The sequence below is a fragment of the Procambarus clarkii genome, chromosome 37 (genome assembly GCF_040958095.1).
Source record: "Procambarus clarkii isolate CNS0578487 chromosome 37, FALCON_Pclarkii_2.0, whole genome shotgun sequence".
Lineage (NCBI taxonomy): Eukaryota > Metazoa > Arthropoda > Malacostraca > Decapoda > Cambaridae > Procambarus > Procambarus clarkii.
In genome coordinates this window covers 12,244,657-12,266,515 of record NC_091186.1, presented here as the reverse complement: position 1 = coordinate 12,266,515, position 21,859 = coordinate 12,244,657, and the positions used below count along the sequence as shown (strand labels likewise).

General features: G+C 40.1%; 1 protein-coding gene across 1 annotated transcript in view; it reads left to right on the top strand.

The window, feature by feature from the left end:
* Window positions 1–19,869, top strand: part of LOC123765757 (large neutral amino acids transporter small subunit 1) — a 100,074-nt gene extending 80,205 nt beyond the window's left edge. The window contains 5 exon segments of the mRNA XM_045754482.2: window positions 4,338–4,461; window positions 5,968–6,168; window positions 7,544–7,775; window positions 10,316–10,405; window positions 13,026–19,869. Coding sequence (XP_045610438.2) covers window positions 4,338–4,461; window positions 5,968–6,168; window positions 7,544–7,775; window positions 10,316–10,405; window positions 13,026–13,075 — 697 coding nt within the window. The 3' untranslated portion in view covers window positions 13,076–19,869.
* Window positions 19,870–21,859: the final 1,990 nt, after the last annotated feature.

The following is a 21,859-nucleotide window of genomic DNA, read 5'->3' as shown; positions in this document are numbered from 1 at the left end:
AAGCTTCAAGTGTGTGTGTATGTGTGATATTGATGATTGTAAAGGACTACTGGAAGCTAAGATCTGTTGGCGTGTCTCGCTAACAACTGCAGCTTTACCCTGCCACCCTCCCCTGCGTCCCCTCCCTCCCTACCCATCCTTCCCCTCACACCCTACCCATCCTTCCCCAGCAAGGCCACCTCCCCAGCCCCGGGCACCAGACAAGGGGTTAACACTCCCCATTGTCATGTCCAGCTCCTTGAGAGACGAGACGGAGAGAGAGAGAGGAGACTCGTAGCTATAACAGCCTGGTGCACTATGTCCCTCCACCCAGCCTGGTGCACTATGTCCCTCCACCCAGCCTGGTGCACTCTGTCCCTCCACCCAGCCTGGTGCACTATGTCCCTCCACCCAGCCTGGTGCACTATGTCCCTCCACCCAGCCTGGTGCACTATGTCCCTCCACCCAGCCTGGTGCACTATGTCCCTCCACCCAGCCTGGTGCACTATGTCCCTCCACCCAGCCTGGTGCACTCTGTCCCTCCACCCAGCCTGGTGCACTATGTCCCTCCACCCAGCCTGGTGCACTATGTCCCTCCACCCAGCCTGGTGCACTCTGTCCCTCCACCCAGCCTGGTGCACTATGTCCCTCCACCCAGCCTGGTGCACTATGTCCCTCCACCCAGCCTGGTGCACTATGTCCCTCCACCCAGCCTGGTGCACTATGTCCCTCCACCCAGCCTGGTGCACTATGTCCCTCCACCCAGCCTGGTGCACTCTGTCCCTCCACCCAGCCTGGTGCACTATGTCCCTCCACCCAGCCTGGTGCACTATGTCCCTCCACCCAGCCTGGTGCACTATGTCCCTCCACCCAGCCTGGTGCACTATGTCCCTCCACCCAGCCTGGTCCACTCTGTCCCTCCACCCAGCCTGGTGCACTATGTCCCTCCACCCAGCCTGGTCCACTCTGTCCCTCCACCCAGCCTGGTGCACTATGTCCCTCCACCCAGCCTGGTGCACTATGTCCCTCCACCCAGCCTGGTGCACTATGTCCCTCCACCCAGCCTGGTCCACTCTGTCCCTCCACCCAGCCTGGTGCACTATGTCCCTCCACCCAGCCTGGTGCACTATGTCCCTCCACCCAGCCTGGTGCACTATGTCCCTCCACCCAGCCTGGTGGAGGGACATAGTGCACTATGGTGGAGGTGGTGGAGGTGACATAGTGCACTATGTCACCACTCCACTAGGTCCACTCTGTCCCTCCACCCAGCCTGGTGCACTATGTCCCTCCACCCAGCCTGGTGGAGGGACATAGTGCACTATGGTGGAGGTGGTGGAGGTGACATAGTGCACTATGTCCCTCCACCCAGCCTGGTCCACTCTGTCCCTCCACCCAGCCTGGTCCACTCTGTCCCTCCACCCAGCCTGGTCCACTCTGTCCCTTCACCCAGCCTGGTGCACTATGTCCCTCCACCCAGCCTGGTCCACTCTGTCCCTCCACCCAGCCTGGTGCACTATGTCCCTCCACCCAGCCTGGTGCACTATGTCCCTCCACCCAGCCTGGTCCACTCTGTCCCTCCACCCAGCCTGGTGCACTATGTCCCTCCACCCAGCCTGGTCCACTCTGTCCCTCCACCCAGCCTGGTGCACTATGTCCCTCCACCCAGCCTGGTGCACTCTGTCCCTCCACCCAGCCTGGTCCACTATGTCCCTCCACCCAGCCTGGTCCACTATGCCCCCTGTCCAGCCTGGTCCACTATGCCCTCCTGCCCAGCCTGGTCCACTATGCCCTCCTGCCCAGCCTGGTCCACTATGCCCTCCTGCCCAGCCTGGTCCACTATGCCCCTTTGCCCAGCCTGGTCCACTATGCTCCTTTGCCCAGCCTGGTCCACTATGCCCTCCTGCCCAACCTGGTCCACTATGCCCCCTGCCCAGCCTGGTCCACTATGCCCCCTGCCCAGCCTGGTCCACTATGCCCCCTGCCCAGCCTGGTCCACTATGCCCTCCTGCCCAGCCTGGTCCACTATGCCCCCTGCCCAGCCTGGTCCACTATGCCCCCTGCCCAGCCTGGTCCACTATGCCCTCTACCCAGTCTGGTCCACTCTAGCTATCCAGCCAGAAGAAACTAAACTACAGACCAATATACCTTACTTATGATTAAAGACCAAAAGAGGGTATTATTTCAGCCTGAGAGTTGGGGGTACTGTATACTACCTCAAGGCCACTAACACTGTAGTGGCCTTAACGACGACAGGAAGCTGGCAGCTTTTCAAAAGTCCACCCATTTGCATTGATTATTTTTTCCACCTGGATTTTTAAAGTTCAGCAGAGTTTAGGCAGTTTACAGCTTCAACGGGTCGGTGATTTCATTGGTATATAACTCTGTGGGTAACAAAAGCATCTCCTTTTTCCCATCCTACATTGTGGCTTTTCGAGTTTGAAACCGTCGCTCCTTGACCATCTCAGATGTAACACCTGTTTGTGTTACATCTGACTTTTGAAGACATTGTCCTGATCAATATCCTCCAGATTGTTCAGTATTTTAAAAGTTTCAATGAGATGAGACCTGTCATGCCTGGTTTGCAGTGTTGTTGGTCCTGAGGTCCTCAACTATTCCTGGAATGATATTTGACTTAGTTCAGTAATGGTTTTTGTTGCCCGGTGTTGAACTTTCTCCAAAGCAGCTATGTCCCTTCTGAAGATGTGGTCTCCATGCTTGGATACAATAATCCAGGTGAGAGCGCACCAGAGATTTATACAGTTGAATCAGTCCCCAGCGGTGTAGTGGTTAAGACACTCGCCATGGGGTTTCGCGAACGCTTTGTCCTGGTTTTGTATCTTGGTTGAGGAGGATTTACTGGGTGTCAATTCTTAACTGTAGCCTCTGTCTACCCAACAGTAAAATGGGTACATGGTTGTTAAACGATTTGGCGGGTAGTATTCCGGGGAACATAGGATCAAGGACTTGCCCAAAATGCTACGTATGCTAGTGCCTGTACAAGAATGTAAGAACTCTTGTACATATAAATAAATAAATAAAAATAAAAAATCCCTACCTTCTTTTCCTTTAAGTCAAAGGTATGCTTGATTATTCCGAGGGTTTGGTTAGGTTTTTTTTATTGCCACTCCTACATGTTGTGCAACTTTCAGGGAATGGTGGATCCTGACTCAATTGTTCAATTCCCCGTCAATCTGCTACAAGGTAATGTTAACTTGATAGTTGTGGCGTGGGTTGTTATGCTCCACATGTAAGGTCTTGCATTTTTCTATTTTAAAAACTATTTGCCAGTCTTCTGACCATTTGTGGAGTTCATGTAGATCTTTTTGTAAGGCTTCGATATTATTCTCACTTCCCATTATAAATCTTCTCATAAATCTTTGCATCATATACAAATTTGATGATGTGACTTGAAATATTTTCATCTATGTTCAACTCAGAGATGGCAAACCCTGCCTTACAAACTTGGTAAGAGTTCACTATTTAGGTGACTGAGATCAGACAAGATAAAGGGTGAGCAGAGTGTATTGTTGATACCTGGTTGATGGGGTTCTGGGAGTTCTTCTACTCCCTACTCTGACTTGTGAGAGTTTGGTCCACTAGGCTGTTGCTTGGAGCGGCCCGCAGGCCCACATACCCACCACAGCCCGGTTGGTCCGGCACTCCTTGGAGGAATGCCCAAGGATTGTTGTTGAGGATTGTCAGAAAGCCTTTGATACAGTACCTCCAGGAGACTTATGCAAAACATGCAGAAACAGGCAGGAGTGTCAGGAAAGGTACTCCAGTTAATAAAGGAGTATCTAAGCAAAGGAAGAGACCGAGTCATTGTGAGAGGAGAGACCTCACAGTGGCTGGATTTTTTATTGGACAAATACCACAGGGATCAATTCCAAAGATGCCTTGTTACCCATAGTTATGCCCCATGGAACTGTCTACCCGCCAAAACCATAAATGCTAAGACATTTCTTCACTCCAAAATTCAGTTGGAAACAATCCTCCGGATCAATGGGGTTAATTTTGCCTATTTGGATTTTTCAAGGAGTGATGCAGGCCATATGTAATGATACCAAATAAGATATTTTCCTACAGGGTAGCCATATACTTATTAAATGTAAACCTCTGGGTAATATTTTTGTTACAGTATATGTGAACTTTAATGACATGAGTTGAAATTATAATAGCCTTAGGATTGCTGGACTGTTTCAAACGAGGGTTAGACATATGAGTAAAGTATATATGAATGAGTTTGTGTGGTGAAATACTATATGTTCTGCATCGTATAGGTCACTAAACCTTCTGTAGTCATCATTATTCTTATGCATTATATTATGTATTCTATATTATTGATATTACTACTTCAGGAACCTTCCTCGAGCGATCTGGGTGGCATTGCCATTGGTGACGACAGTGTATGTGCTGGTGAACGTGGCCTACCTGGCAGTGCTTCCTCCCTCACACATCCTCTCATCCAATGCTGTTGCTGTTGTAAGTACTTATACCTCATTCCCAATTGGGAATTGAGTCAACCTGGGCAGGTTGACTCGTCTCTCTCAGGTGCTCGCCTGATAGGGGCTAAGTCAGCCTGGGCTATGTAATTACCTAAGTGTAGTTACAGGATGAGAGCTACACTTGTGGTGTCCTGTCTTCCCAGTACTCTTTGTTGTATAACGCTTTGAAACTACTGACAGTTTTGGCCTCCACCACCTTCTCACCTAACTTGTTCCAACCATCTACCATTCTGTTTGCAAAAGTGAATGTTCTTATATTTCTTCGGTAGCTTTGTTTAGTTAATTTAAATCTATGACCTCTTGTTCTTGAAGTTCCAGGTCTAAGAATTCCTTATCAATTTTGTCGATTCCCGTTACCATTTTGTACGTAGTGATCATATTGCCTATTTTTCTTGTCTTCTGGTTTAAGCATATTCAGTGCCACTAACCTCTCTTCATAACTCTTGTCCTTCAGTTCCAGATGCCATTTAGTCGCATGTCTTTACACCTTTTCCAGGATGTTGATGTGCTACTTAAGATATGGGCACCATACAACTGCTTGCATATTCCAACTTTGGTCTCACAAGTCATGAACAATTTCTTTAGTATTTCACCATCCATGTACTGTACTTAAAAGCAATTCAGAAATTGGAAAGCTTAGCATAGGCTCCTCACACAGTGTTCTTTAGTGGTCCCCAGGTGACAGGTTTCTATTTAGAACCACCCCTGGATCTCTTACTTTATCATAATTTTTTTGAAGTGTGACTCACCTCTCAGGTGTTGAGTCAGCCTGGGCTGTGTGACTCACTTCTGAGGTGTTGAGTCAGCCTGGGCTGTGTGACTCACTTCTGAGGTGTTGAGTCAGCCTGGGCTGTGTGACTCACTTCTGAGGTGTTGAGTCAGCCTGGGCTGTGTGACTCACTTCTGAGGTGTTGAGTCAGCCTGGGCTGTGTGACTCACTTCTGAGGTGTTGAGTCAGCCTGGGCTGTGTGACTCACTTCTCTCTTAGGTGTTGAGAGAAACTTGGGCAGTTTGACTCGCCTTTCTTAGGTATTGAGTCAGCTCGGACTGTGTGACTCGCCTCTCAGGTGTTGTCAGACTAGGCAGTGTGACCCACCTCTCAGGTGCTGTCAGACTAGGTATTGTGGCTCACCTCATTCAGGTAATCTACTACCCAATCTGCTTCTTGTAATCCACAATTCTGCATCTCTCATGTGAACGATTAGGTAGTGGTACACATGACAGATGTAGTGCATGTTAGCGTCCTTAAGGGGTATGAAGAAATGTTTTATTTCTCTTCTATGGGTACTCCTTTATAGTTTAGATAAACCTGCCTGGAGGCTTTCTTGTCATTACTGCAACTTTCTTCAGAGTTTCCTTAGGTAGACAAGTTGTCAAAGCTAGACCCATATTAGCTATAAAATGAATCATGCTTACAATGAGTTATTAGCAAATATATTATATTCTACAACCAGTTAATTTAACTGTTATAACTTTCACACAGGCCTTTGGAAGTGAAGTACTTGGACCACTGAAATACACAATGCCAGTCTTTGTGGCACTGTCCACTTTTGGGAGCTTGAATGGCATCCTCTTTACCTCTGGACGACTGTTCCTGGCAGGTGCGCGGGAGGGCCACCTGCCTCCAGTGCTCTCCTACATCCATGTTCACTCCTGCACACCTGTTCCAGCCCTCCTTGTCACGGTCAGTCTCTCCTCCATCTTATTTAATAGTAATAATAATAGTTAGTAATGGCAATGTCTTCTCACAGACTTAATAACATAGTATAAAAACCCACACTTGTGTATACACTATGTGAAATTTATGTAAGGAATTTACACCAAGTCTTTTGCACTAATCAACATTTAATTAGACGTTGAGATGTAAGTCTCCTTCTAATCACACACTCAGACCCTGATAAAGCACTCAGGAGAGTGCTTCATTTTGTGCATTACAGAGTGTAATGTGAGAGTGCATTACATTTTGGTGTAAATTCCTTACATAAATTTCACATATACACAAGTGTGGAATTTTCATCCTAAATAATAATAATTTGTATTTATATAACATACATTTGAAACATGATAATGTGGAGTATTCACAGGTATAGTGTAGAGTATATTTAATAAAGTCTGCTTCGGGCATAGCTTAGAATAACTTGGTTAAATTATATACAGTATATTGCCCAAAAAGTATTGCCCGAAATGCTATGCGTGCTAGTGGCTGTACAAGAATGTAAGAACTCTTGTACTGTATATATGAATAAATAAAAAAATGATATAGATTTGATGGAGTAAATTCAATATTAAAAAAAAAAAGTTGTGAAAGTAATATATATTGTCACTAATATGTTTTATGTGTAATGTAACTATTTTGACTTAGCTTTTAGGCGGGAATTGGTCAGAAATATAAACTTTTCCATATGAATAATAAAGTAAATTTATTTTAATATAAACCTCTGTCTTGATCGAAGAATTTGTAATGATCTGTGAGAGTCGTGGACAGGTGTAATTTTTTAATATACAGTACTGTATTTCATCTTTGGCATTGATGTTAAAGCTGATGATTAGGAATGAATAACAAATTGTTATATACTGACAAACTTAAAATGTGTTGTTTTATTACTGTACTTTGACTCAGGACTCTTCTCTCCTTCATTTATATCAACTTTAAAATAAACAATTACAAATATATCCAGTATAATAATAATTATTATTTTAGTTGTTTCAGAGAATGTCCTGTATAAATATAATAGCCACTAATTTGTAAAGCATTTTCGGCATAACTTAAAATAATTTGGTTAAATTATTTTATAGGTTAGACTGAGAAAATACTTAATACTAAATGAGAAGCTATCACATATGAATTGTTAAAGAAATTTAACAAATAATATACAGCTTTTAAGTGATAGTGATGAAAGGCACATACGGTGATTATACATTGAGTAAAGTTTACATAGTGAATAAAGTTTACGTGAGTTTCCCTGAGTTTACTTGAGGACCACCATCTATCTAGTTAGGTACAGCCTTTTGGGCATAAACACATTCCTGCTTTGTGATAAATCTACATATTATTTCAGTGTGTGTTGTCTCTGGCAATGCTGGGTGCCGACATCATCTCTCTCATCAACTGCTTGTCATTTGTGCTGTGGCTGAGTATTGGAGCAGCCGTGGCAGCTCTACTTTGGCTGCGACGTACCAGACCTAATCTGCATCGTCCTATACGTGTCCACACCGTTTTGCCTCTCGTCTTCTTAGCTGGTTGCATCTACCTTGTCGTCGTGCCTATGATTACTGAACCTATTAGCACAGGTATGGTGCCTATTTACAATGTGTATGAGTATTTTATACTTACCAAATATGGTGTAAACAGATACAGTTGCCCTCATTTGTCATTAAGAACATACAGTAATTGGAAAACTGACTACTCCAATTTCTCATTTAAATCAGTGACCTTCTAATTGCCACTCAACAATTGAAGCCAGTTCTGTTCCCGATAATACAACTTTTCTTTTCTCTCATACTAACCCACTTATTCTAAATGACACAATTGATACTGAACTAAAAAAAAAAAAAAAGACCATTTGTGACTGCTAACAGCTTGTCCTTAACAGTGATAAAATATTTTACCATTCAAATTAATCTTAGAATTAACAATACCCAAATTAACCGCAGAGTAGACGAGGAATTCCTTGGTGTTCACATAGCAAGCTGAATTTCCATTGCCAACTACAAAACATAAAAAAGTTCTAAACAGAAGGCTTTTTCTCTAAAATCAGATACTATGTACCTGGCCTGCCTTGGCAATCTTGTATTATTTGCTTATCAATCCATATCTCAGTTATGGTATCTTTGCCTCGGGATCTAGAACCCTAAATTACCTTCAACCCTTAATTGCTCAACATAAGTCAGCAAATAAAACTCCAGTCACAGGCAGCATTCAGCACTCCTACCAAAATCTTTGAATAGCAGCAGTTTGTTCCTACATCAGTTCTTCTTTGGTGCACACTTTGTGGGTTGATCCTGTCACTCTGTGTACTAAGGCTCATATATCTCTGGTTTTCCACAGTATTACCAATAGCTAGCCACCATTCTAACCCCAATCTCATAATGTTAACAAATATGGTGTTTTCATACAGGTCTTTTAAAATTTGTCTTGGGTGAATATTCGAGCTCGAGTTTTGATGGTAAAACAGGGTTATGGCTGCCAGATATTTAATCAGTGTCCTGGTACTTGTTGATCCCATGTTGCCTTCGGTTGTGTTTGCCTGGCCAATGGTCCCTCCTTCAAATTAGTACCTTGTATCTAAATAACCACAAAGAAAGATGGAAAAAAACCCTCATCTTTCTCTGTGGGTATTTAGCTACTGGGAGTCACCAAGGGGCATCCCAGAAAGTCAACATTGAATGTAATAAAATGCCTCTTTCTGGTAGAGCCGTGGTTGCTCTGAGTCTTTCTCTCAGGTTTGTCAGTTCATTAGGGTGGTTTTTTATCTGCTCCAGAATGGAACGGAAAGTTGGTGGAGGACCACTCTCTGGGCAGCTTGGTGGTGGCAATTGGAACTAATGGGTTCAAACTAATTTTGAGTAAATTATTTTGTTTTGTTTGAATCATTTAGGGAGTTGTTTGGGAGTTTAAAGGCTTCAGTTCTTGTAAACCAAGCAGTAATCTATGAAGTTTCGCTGACTTTCTGGATGCTTTTCTGGTGAAATGGCAGAGTCTCTGCACCTCTGTGAGGGGTTGTGGGGACCAGGTTCTGGCTCTGGTACCCAGTAGGCCAAACAAAACTCCTGCGACTGATGTGACTTTGTAGTATGGAGCAATCTCAGAGATAGCAACAAGGAGCCACCGAGCCTGCAAGAAAGTGGGGTTTCGTTATATTCAATGCTGGATTTTTCCAGTGTGATGTGATGCAGTAGTGCAGCAAGACTGGGCTGGTGTAGTGTGGCTCTCACTCACATAAAGAAAATAAAAATGCTACTTTGGGCCTTGCAGTGTGTAAGTGGCAGGATGAAACAAGAAACAGATGAACAAATAATAAACTTTACTATAATAATAATTAACCTAACAGAAAACAGTTCCTGCAAATACTTGGCTATTATAACAGAACAAACAAAACACGCAAATGAAATCCTTAATATGGATACAATACAATATTATACTGGTGAGCTGAAGACATCCACCATACCACCACAGCATCCGACACACGACGAAGGCTGGTAGCAGACGGCGGGTGAAAGAAGCAGTGAATGAGCCCCAAGAAGTACCAGAGAGAGATTAGCTTCCATGGGTTGCAGGACTCTATTTATACCCCTGTTGGTGATGACATTACATCTTGTGTCAACGTGAGCAGTAACAAGCGGTTGAGGGTAACTGCTAGTTAGCAGCTGCACCACAACTGGGTAGAGGCTGTATAACTGCTAGTTAGAGGTGGCAAACTGCTTGGTAGAAATGGCTAACTGCTAGTTTGCAGAGGCACTCTGCCTGCCTAGCGAGCTGTACCAGGCCCTGGGTGGTATGGGGTGGTGGAGCATGACAGGTGGAGAGTCCATCGTAGGACTGTTCTTGGCTGTCATAAAGGTAGACTTCCAGTGTGATGACATGGAAGGTGAGTGGAAGAGGCAGTTACACTGCTATGCTTGGGATTTACGTGACACCAGCGCTTTGCATTTTTATATTTTGTATATAATTATTTTATATGTTTTTGTATATAATATTTATATGTAAGTCTCCATCATACTATGCTAGTAATAGGATGGATCATGTTCATGTTCAATCTTGCCTAAACTAAGAAATTGTTTGGTCCTGATTAATTTTTTGCATTTTTAATAATGGTTTCCAAATTCTGCAGGCATTGGCATTCTAATAACCCTGTCTGGCATCCCTGTCTATGTGGCAGCAGTGTGGAAATCCAAGCCTGACTGGTTCAACACCTTCCATGGTAAGAGCCACACACCACTTTATTCAAAAGTAGAACAATGAAGTAACTAATTTCATCACCATAGTATCCCACCTCACCCTACTAACTCGCTCAGTATTTTATTATCTACAAATTACAACTATATCAATATAATTTATTTTATACCACTTTATAGTAGTATAGTAACAATGTGAATTCAAATTGTCATTACAGTATACTGGGGCATTTATTTTGTATAAAAAAATATACTGTTTCACCTTCTAATTAAAAATTTATTGCAAATCCTGTATTAGATTCAGGATCTGCCTGATACATTATCTGTGTTACTGCGATGGCATTGTAAGAATTTACCTGAATTTACCCAAAGGCTACCATTTCTCTAGTGTCGTTGGTGGGGACAAGTCAATGGCTTGTCAAATGTCCCATCCCCCCTTTTTTCTGATGATTTTTTCCAGCTGGATTTTGAATTGCAATACAGTATTGTCTTGGCATGTATAGCCCAAGTAAATAAATAAACAAACAATATATATGCTGAAAATGGCAGGGCTCACTCACTCCCTATATACTCATTTATAATATACTGTACTGTATATTCATATACAGATAACAAGCAACCCCTCAAATTCTCATGAAGCAAAAGTAGGTTCGGTGGATATACCACTAGGACCACTGAACCTGCAGGGGAGATTTCTAGGACCTGCAGGGAATGTGACCCTACAGGAAGCCCAGGCACCGGGATGCTATGCCAGACCCATAGAACCATATAGGCTCTCTTTTATTGTAACAAAATACTGTACAGAGATAGGTAAGCCAACATGGCTAGGCTTGTGCCACTGTGAAGGCTGACCTCGGTATGGTGAATGCAACTCGTGAACCACAGTGCACCCAACCAGCCAAAATCGCACCCAGCCTAAGAAAAGACAGAAGATTAAAGTCCATTGACTCGCCCACAGCAAAGGCCACCACAAGTGAGGAGGACCTCCAAAGGAACTGATCCTCAAACACTGCAGGGCAGCACTAAAGGAGTACACAGGGAACAGAGCCCTGAGCACATGCAGCTCTAAGTGCTCCTAACTCCTGGCTCATACTGCACCAAAGTGCACAGAAATAGTCATGAATGCAAAACACCACTTAGCTGAAAAAACTGATACCAGAGTGAGAGTGACAGAGGGCCACCTCACTCTCGCTACCATAAAAATAGAACTGATGGTGCAGCCTGCTGACACTGGGCTGCCTCATTCCTTCCTTCAAATAAGGAAAGGTGGGGCAAATGAGCTCGCACTAGTTTCACAAATTTTTTATCATGTGTTTACAGTGTTGGGAGGGTTCTTTTGGTGGTTCTTGAGGCTGCTGGTCTCACTTATAACCAGCAGTGGTCTGTTTTGCTTCACTAACTTTCTGGGTGCTTTCCTGTTGGTGGAAGATAAGAATAAGTTAATACTGATAGGTGATTTTACCATATGTGTCCACTGCTCCCTGCGCCTCTTTGAAAGGGGCCCCATGGTTCTGATTCGTAATCCCCAGTAGGCCAATAAAATTCTGCAACTGATGGCACCTAAGTATTATGGCACTCTATCAGAGTTGATAGCTTTAGGGGAACCAGAAGGGGTCTCTACCCCCCCCCCCAACAAAAGGTGTGTGTGATGGGGGGTCCCACAAGAACCTTCTCCTTGACAAGAGTGCAACCCTTCCTCCGAATAGACAGTACGTTTTAATACTAAATGTAATAAGTACATTCCTGATAGCCTGCAGAGTACATAAATACACTTAATTGTGCCCTTACATTTACCTCCCCATATATTCTCCTCATTTTCTGTTAATACACTCAAAATTTTAGGTTGAAGTTTTTGTGTTCAATTCTATATACACAAGTTTTTAATATAAAAAATTTCCTTTTCAGTTTTATTGAAAATAGAGATTTTATACTCGGGAAAATATCCTGAGTTACTTTATAATTTATTGAAAGACTTTAGTTTAGTTCTATCAGTTTTATAAAATTTGTAATATCAATCAATATAGGTATAGGTTAAGTACTAATTGTAATTAAGAAGAAATAAATGCTATTTACATGCTTGTCTTCCTACACTCCCAAGGTTAGGTTAGGTCGTGATTTTCTATACAGCTTTTCAGGTAAACTCTAATATTCACAATATTTTGGCGCGACTGCTGGCCATTAAGTGTATTTATGTACTATGCCGCTAGTCAGGACTGTACTTATTACATTTAGATTAGATTAGATTAGATTAGATTTTTTATTCAGGTAAAGGTACGAACATTGAAGATGAGTTACAAACATAATATTGGAATATTAACATAATATCAACATAATGTTAGTATTAAAATGTACTGTCTATTTGGAGGAGGGGCTGGGATAACTGTGTAGGAGAAAATGTACCACTGAGAAAGGTGGGAAATTTACAGTTGGAACGTGCATAAAGAACTGTGGAATGTTGAAAAAGCGAAAGAATTGTGGCAGAGCGCTGCCCACTTAAGCCGATGTCAGGTGAAAAGCTGGAGCCCCTCCCCATTATCCTGAAACAAGAGAGGAAGGGTGGTGCAATTGTCATCACACTTCATATATTGGTAAGATTTGTTAATATATCTGCTTCTTTATTAATGTGTTTATTATTATATATTTCAGATGAGGTGACATTCCAGCTGCAAAGATTGTTGCTAGTGGTCGGCAGCTGAGCAACAGACAAATGAGCCTCTGTTAAGTCCTTCTGACCAGCACCATTGACACAACTTATTCTAGTAATGACGAGAGGATGGGTAGGGGTAGTAGGAGGAGGAGGAGTAGTATGGAGGAAAAGGAAGATATGGAGAGAAAGAGGAAGGAAGTAGGTGGTACTGAAGTTACCAAGTGCCTGCTATATGCCACTAAGTCTGCGGACACTCCAGGAACATCAAAAAGAAGACATTCAGGTGATAGAGAAACAAAAACTTGGAGAGTTGCTGAAACATTATAGCAAGAGCAAAGGTTAAGGAGGAAGTACTTAAGAGATGTGATTATAAATTAAAAGGAGATAATAAGCATGACAAAAAATAATTGATACAATATAAAGGATTGACCAGCCAAGTATATATTTGAAGCAATTTACATTATAATGTAAATTTGATATACTATATTTCTCATTGAAGTACTGCAATGTTCCATGTGTTGAGCAGGCTGGTGGCAACTTAAAAACCAGAAACCTAAAGAAAACAAAAAAAAGTTATGATTAAAACAACAAACAATGGCTGTGTACAAGAAATAACATATCATAAGCCTTACGTATGATCTCGTGAATTAGAATTTAACAATAATTTCATTATTCATGGGCAATAATGAATTCAATATTTATTAGGTGATATAATATAGACAAATATTTAACCCAAACCACACACATGAAAGAATTGTAAGTGACAACATTTTGGTTCATTCTGAACCTTTATTGAGTCTCTATTTGATAAGGGACCTAAACACACTGAAGCATCACTAATTTTTTTTTTTTAATTGTGTGGGTTGGATTAATTGTCAGCCACATTATTGTGACTTATTAGTAATTATTATTCTCTTAGAACAAATATTTATTAAAATGCCTGCTAAATTTCCAGTTTAAAATTGGTTCTCTGCAATTCAAGAGAACACTCAGGAATGAGTTGGATTAGGAATAATTCTAGCCTAAATTTTTTTTAATTTTCTTTCTCCCTGATAAGCCCTAAGGAAAAAGTTCTTATCAAAAATCAGATAGAAGTAAGGGTGAACAGCAATATTAAATTCTTGAGCATTTTCAATTTAGGGGATAGAGACTACAATGGAGTATCTTTGAACAAACTTTCTATTAAAAGAAAACTGTGACTTGCAGATTTTAAAATATTAGTTTTTATAATAATACTGTATAATCAGTGTTTATTTATGTAAGAAAATACTGTTTGTTATAAAATTAAAATTTTATAATGTTTTTTATCAATAACTAATATAAACTTTGTCCTTTTTTTAATATAATGAACAGCCAAGACAGGAATATATATACATAGTCACTTGAGTCCTGGACTATGTTCACGACTCAAATATTTTTAGTGGTTGGTGGGTAAGTTATTGTGGTGGCCTTAATAACATTCCCGAGGTTGAGAGCCCAACACGAAACAAACAGCTAAGACAAGTTTGTTTAATATGCAATATGGCTCCTCTTATATAGTGACCAAGATATCAGCTATCCCACTCCATGTAGTGATCTTGACTTACTAGGGATATAAATATTTTATAGTAACTAAATTTTGAACACTTAGGTAATTACATATTGATATAATGTAACTTGACAGGAATTGTGTTAATCTCTAAGCTGTGCAGCTATTTATAAGTATGACATCAAGGTGCGCATCACTAATAATAATTAACAAAAATTGCGTAGATCGATGGGAGCACAGGAGGAAATAACAGAAAGTAATTGGGGCACAGTAGAAAATCACATAGCAATTGGAACACAGGCGGAAATCACAGATAGTAATTGGAGCACAAAAAAGAAATCACAGATGATTGGAACACAGGAGGAAATCAAAGATAGTGATTGGAGAACTCGAGGAAATTGCAAATAGTGATTAGAGCAAAGGAGGAAGTCAAAGACAACAATTGGAGGAGCACAGGATGAAATCATATATAGTGATCCAAGCACAGGATGAAATCTCGATGGTGATTGGTGTACAGGAAGAAATTGCAGATAATGACTGGAGCAATGAAAGGATTAAATAACACCTACAAATAGTATACAGTAATGGTAAATAAAATAACATACAATGTTGTATTGAAAATAAATATTTAAGATTATTACCACAGGCTGATGGACTCGACATACTGGATATATAGATGTTTACTAAATTTACTGCATTGTAACCTAAATATGTAGATGTTGTAAACCTGTTTTGCATTTATTAATATACTGTAACTGAAAACTTGTACCAATAGCATTCACTAGATGTGAGCTCATAATGTATTTAGACAGCTGAGTGTGAATACTGTATATGTTTATAGGATATGTATACATTGCCAAAGAATCTCTGAAAATCAAACCTCAAGGAGACTGACTTCAAACTTGGAATAAGCAGAGCATGCTAAGGCCCTGCACTGATAGCATAATGTTAACTTATAACCTAATATTATTGCATACCCTATCTGCTAAAATTGCCAAATTTTAGGCTGCCTTATTTATTTTCTTTCTCACATGAGAATGGTAGTTCCAGATACTGTATTTATCTTAATCTTCAATACAGTTGTCAAGCACTGATGCTGCAGTCTTATCTTCCAGGGCAACACTGGTCTCCTGTGTCCTCCTTGCTTCTTAAGTCAATCACTTTGGCCTTCTCTGCAATGTATAGCTCCTCCTGCTTACCATAGCTTTCCCAACCACTTGGACTGGCCAGAACAGCAATGGCCTCGCTTTAGCAGGGTCAACGTTTGATCGTTGATGGTTTAAGTGGTTGGTCACCATTCTTTAATGCATCCTTATATTCCAGCTGCTCCTCTTCACACACCTAGTCCATGTGCTATATAGTCATACTGGTTTAGTACTTTTGCCCGATAACAACCTTAACCTCTTATTAGCTTAGCCTTTCTTGTCAACTCTTTCATTGAATTTTCAATGTGAAAACCTAAAAATCACCATTCTACATGCGTTTGAATTACTGGACCATCCATGGTTCATTGGTCCATGCTTGCCTGCAACCACATTTCTCTTATGGGATCTTAGCAAAACATTTGATGTATCCAAGCTAAGGGGACCAGAGATTCATATTACCAATTTTTTTTATGGCATTATGTTGACGTAAATAGTTGATTATATTAGTGGATTTTCCCAGACACCAATCGTTTGATTATTTGAAATTCTGCAGTACTGTACTTAAATTTGCCCATACCTCTGTTCCTGGTCTTGTGTTATAGGCAGTAAGTTTTTTGGTCTACCACTGAAGTTTTTGGCTAGTCAGCAGGTTACCAGGGTTAATGCAGCCATGTGCTTCTTAATGTTCATGTACTGATTTTATGCGCATATAGTCACCAACTGGTTCATAATAATAATAATTTCATTGATATAAATTACATTTGAAACAATATACATTAATGGAGTATCCTTAACTTGAGCCTAATCAAGATAGAGAGTGAAAATTATTATTTGTTATTGCCTCTGGTTAATAAATAATGAAAAAATCAACACAATCTTATATTCCGGTATATGCTTATGAGAGCAAATGAATACAGTAAATGGAATTTCAATACAATGTCATATTTACACAAGATTTTGGTAATTTTTAAATTGTGATATTATGTGCCTATTATGTTAGATACTTATAGTAACCATAATCTAACAATATACATTAATCAAAAAATTATATATTTTGTATTATAACTTTATTTAAAAAATCCGAGTTGCATTTTTTGCAGCTAGAATATAAGGTCAACTTGTCTTTCACATTTTTTGTACTTATAATGTGTAACAATATAGTATTTTATAAAATATATTGTACACACAGTAGGAATTTTTTTCATCAGCATGAGGTGCCAATGGACAAAACTGTTTGGTCATTTTTGTAATGTTTCAGTGATTCTGCACACTAAAATAAACAAAATATAAATATATACATATACACTTGTATATATAGTGGCTCCTCCATTTACAAATTTAATCCGTTCCCAGAGATGGGTCGTAACTCAAAATAAATCTTCCCATAAGAAATAATGTAAATTGAATTAATCTGTTCTACACTCCCAAAAAATTAACTTCAAAATACATTTCATACATAATGCACACACATTTTGTATTAAAGTATCTACAAGTTATAGCCTACCTTTATTGATGACTCTTCTTGGCATATGGAAGACGGTGAGGAGAAGGTGTTACTATTTGGAAGGGGAGTCCCCTTCCATTATAAAATCAGGCAGTGATGACTTCTCTGGGGTACTCTCTCTCTCCTACGTTTTGCCTACATACCACTAGGACTTGGTTGTGGCTCACTGCTTGTTTTTCTCATTAAGAACCTTTCCATAGAAACTTGTTTTTCCCTACATTTTAACATTTGTCTGTAGTGAGGCATCAGTCATTGAAAAGGTTAAGGCAATGGCCTACTGAAGCTTGATTTGGGCAAGTCATTTCAACACAACTTTGAATTTCTTCCCATACTGCACACCACTTCTTAAGTGTTGAGGAACAAATGGCATGGTATATAATAATTACTTTCATGCTTAGAAAGCAAAAAAGCTGAAAAACAATGAAATTCTTTACGGAGAATCCAAGTGCGAACATCACTAAGTGGGCAATTTGGTAAACTGAAGCGGGATCGCCTGTGTCACCAGGAATCCCGCACTCCATCGACCCATACGTGAATCAACAGTCATAAGTCGAACTGAATTTTCCGACGAAATTGAGGTCGTAACTCAACAAATTTGTAAGTACTGTACAGGTATGGGCACTTTTAAGTCAAGGTTCCACTATATATATATATATACAGTACAACCTCGATTCGACGTACCCCGATTCGGCAAATCTCCGGCTAAGTCGCTCACTTTCCAGGCCAGATTTACTCACCCGTTTCGACGTACAGTGACACCTCAGCTTACGAATGCCCCTCTTTACAAACTTTTTGGGTTACAGGCCCAGTTTCTTCGCAAAATCTGAATTGGGTTATGAACTTTGCCTCGGGTAAAGAAGTTTGTTGATATGCATATGGGCAACCTAGCGCGTGGTGGCACAGCGACCATGCCTCAGTTTATCAGTGCCTCTCACCTAGTGACAATCGCATCTGAATTCTTTGTAAAGAATTTTAGTGTTTTTTGGATTTTTGGGTATTTGAACATAAAAGTAATTATATATCTCGCCATGGGTCCCAAGAAAGTTAGTGGTAAGGTTCAACCTAAGAAAATAGTTGTGAGTAGAGGCAGTAGAGGATGTCCCTTCCTCATTAAGAAAATGTGTGAAGTATGGGAAGAACTGCAAAGTTTTGTTGAAAAAAACTCGCCCAGATAAAGCTATAGCCGGCTGTTGCATTGACATTTTAAAGGACAATGTGATGCCTCACTACAGACAAGTGTTAAAATGTAGGGAAAAACAAGTGTCTTTAGACAGATTCTTAGTAAGACTAGCAAGCAGTGAGCCACAACCAGGTCCTAGTGGTACTCCTGCAAAACATAGGAGAGAGTACCCCAGAGAAATCATCACTGCCTGATGTTATAATGGAAGGGGACTCCCCTTCCTAACACTAACACCTCTCCTTCTCCCCCCTCCCCCATCTTCCATATCCCTACAAGAGTCATCAATAAAGGTAAGCAATAACTTGTACATACTTTAGTACTAAAGATTTGGGTGAATTAGGTATAAAATTGACTTTGAAGTTAATATTTTGGGAAGTGTGGAATGGATAAATTCGATGTACATTATTTCTTATGGAATTATTCACTTTGGTTTACGAATTTACAAGTTACAAACCTTCTCTGGTAACGGATTAAATTCGTAAACAGAGGGGTACCTCTGGTTCACGGAAGCGGGGGATGTGCGATTGGCTTACAATGTTGGGACAGAGTTCACAAGGTGGTGGAAAACTTTCCCATTCTATCACAGGTTACAATTAATAATTCCTTCATATGACAAGTTGGATCACACAAGTGGACCGCACAACAAGTGAACCATATTAACCAAACACCAGCCAGAGTTGTTCACACAAGTGAATGACTGAGTTTCCAGGATTTTTGTTCACTGATTTGTGGCACACGTATCTTTGTAAATTAATTTAAATGCTGAAGTGTGAACAGGTAGGTACATGTGTTGAAATCTTCTTATATACATTTTCTGTAATGAAACAACATGAGTGTGGACAGATAAAGGAATACTGTACTGTGTTGTAAACCTCACTTGGTTTTCCTTCGTCTGTGTCATCATAGTTCAGTGACCCATGACTGAAAGTTTCAGATAAAGATGAAATTTCTAAAATGTGTTTTAATAGCTCTTTATTATCCTAATTATATTTCTTAACTAACTAAAACAAAAAATATACTGTAATATGATGGATATCTGCTACAGTATTTGAGAAATTATTTGTTATTGGCCCTAGTTTTCAAAACAACTGTAATGACTGGTATATAGAGTTTAGCTTTTGTGGTTGTTAATGTAAATGCTTCTCTTAGCTAAAATACCAGTTTGTTTTATGTGTTAATTTCTATGTTTCATTTATGTTTGAGAGTATGTAAGAGTAAATGAGTATGACTGTGTGTGTAAAAGTTATTCCCACGCATTTTCGTGAGAGAAGCGTCCCTGGACTCCATGTAGGAGAGACTGTTGAGACTCCACACACACGGATTGTGTGGTGTATGTGCTCATGAGGTACCCACCTCATTATGTGAGGTTATTGACCTCCATTTATATCCAAGTGACGGGAACTGTAATCGTAAATCTGGTGAGTGAGAGTTTTACTTGTTAGTGTATAATCCCTTTTCCTGTGTTTAAATAAATGTAATGCTCACACTTTGGTTGTTTCTCAAATCCAATCCATGCAAAAATATTGTATCGTCCCACGTGGTCATTCCTGTGTTTGAAGTATTTATAATCGCATATGGGTTCTACAAACCCTGGGTTTAAAGTAATGTACAGAACTGATACTGTGAATAAGAAAGTAAGGACCGGTTTTGTGAGTTCGTACTCTAGGGTACGGCTTACAAGTTTCGTAACCTTGCACAAATCGAATGCGGGTGGACTGGTCTATTCCCTGTACACACAGCCTTATGTGCTTTTCATTCGAATTCGTCGTTACAGTTCAGTTTCTTGGCCTATATATCATGTATATGTATAGGTCAAGAAATTTTCTTGGCCTATAATAATTCCTTGCCTGCATAAGTCTCTTGTCATGCATAGACAAGAGACTTAATTTCAATACTCACAGTACATAGCCAAAGAAGCCTCTAAAACTGTTGGTATGCTATAAAAAATCAGACATTATATTCCCCACTCTGCTCTTCTCATGCTATACTACTTGAAAATCTAACCCTAGCTAACTTATAAGATCCTAATGCTAATATGGATGCGTGAGGTTCATCCACTGCACACTACCTTAAGACTGTAGTAATGATGATTTGTAAGTAATGATGATTTTTGCATCATCAACAAGCAAAAATCAGCTATTGGTACTATAACAATCTCAGTCTTCAGACAACACACAGCCCCACTGTTTAAATCCTTAAACTTGCTAAACATACACACATCTCTTATGCTGTTTACATATACAAAACCTTGTTCCTAAATGCAAATCCTAATCTGAAACTCTTCCTTGATAGATGTTATAGAACCCATAAGCACCACACCAGATGTCTCTTTGTTATTCGTAGTTAGATTAAACCTATGCAAACACTCCATGCAAATAAAAGGATCCAATATATGGAACTCGCTCTCTAATGTACGTATTAACAAAAATTTCACCCTATACTTCATTCAAAAATAAAACAATGAAGAACCTAATTCATCTTCATAGTGTCCCATCTTGTGATGTTTTCTTACAGTATCTTGTGCTACCCATAAACTCAGAATACAGTACTGTATTACAATATAGAAATGCAACTTCATCAGTGTGATTTATTTTATCAATTTATGCTGAGGTTGTTATGTGAATTCAAATTTTGTTACCTATCATTACAGTTTTGGTTAACTTAGCGACTTGTCCAAAATGCTATGCTTGTTGGTGGCTTTGTGAGAATCTACCACAATCACCAATGCATGTATTTTCACAACCCATTGTACCATGTGTATAAAATAAAATAAAATATACCTGTATAGATAAATAAATCTGGGCTACCAGAGATTTATACCGTTGAATAACCACCTTTTCTTTGACGTCAAAGGTTCATTTGACTATTCCTAGGACTAAGTTGGGTTTTTTCCTGCAATTCTCATTTATTGTGTAACTCTCAATGACTGGTGGATTCTGATAGTGATATTCTCACCAATATGTCAAACTAAAAATAAACAGAGATACTAAATTTTTCAACAAGTTTCAAATACTGTATATGAATATCATTCTGGCTCCTTAGAAATATTAAAACCAGTCTCGACTTCAAAATGTAAATTTGATTTTGAACAAATTGCCTCAAATCACCTGCTTTATTTCCATCAATTTCACATCCAGTCTTTCCCCAAAACCCTTCCTCCCATCCCCTGGCTGCCAGTCACTGATAGTAATGTGTCGAGTGTTTGTGAACCAGCTGCTTCCACTTACTTGAGAATTTTAGTTGCATACGTCCAGGTAACAATGAAATAGTTATATTAAGATTGCATAAAAGTTATTGTGTGACATATTCTGGTAAGTACTGTACTGTATAATAATTACTTTTATGTTCAAAAAACAAAAAAGCACAAAAATAGTGAAATTCTTTACAAAGAATTAAAGCGCAACCGTCACTAAGCGGGGGATCTGGTAAACTGAAGTGGGGTTGCCCGTGTCACCAGGAACCACGCGCTCTGTCGA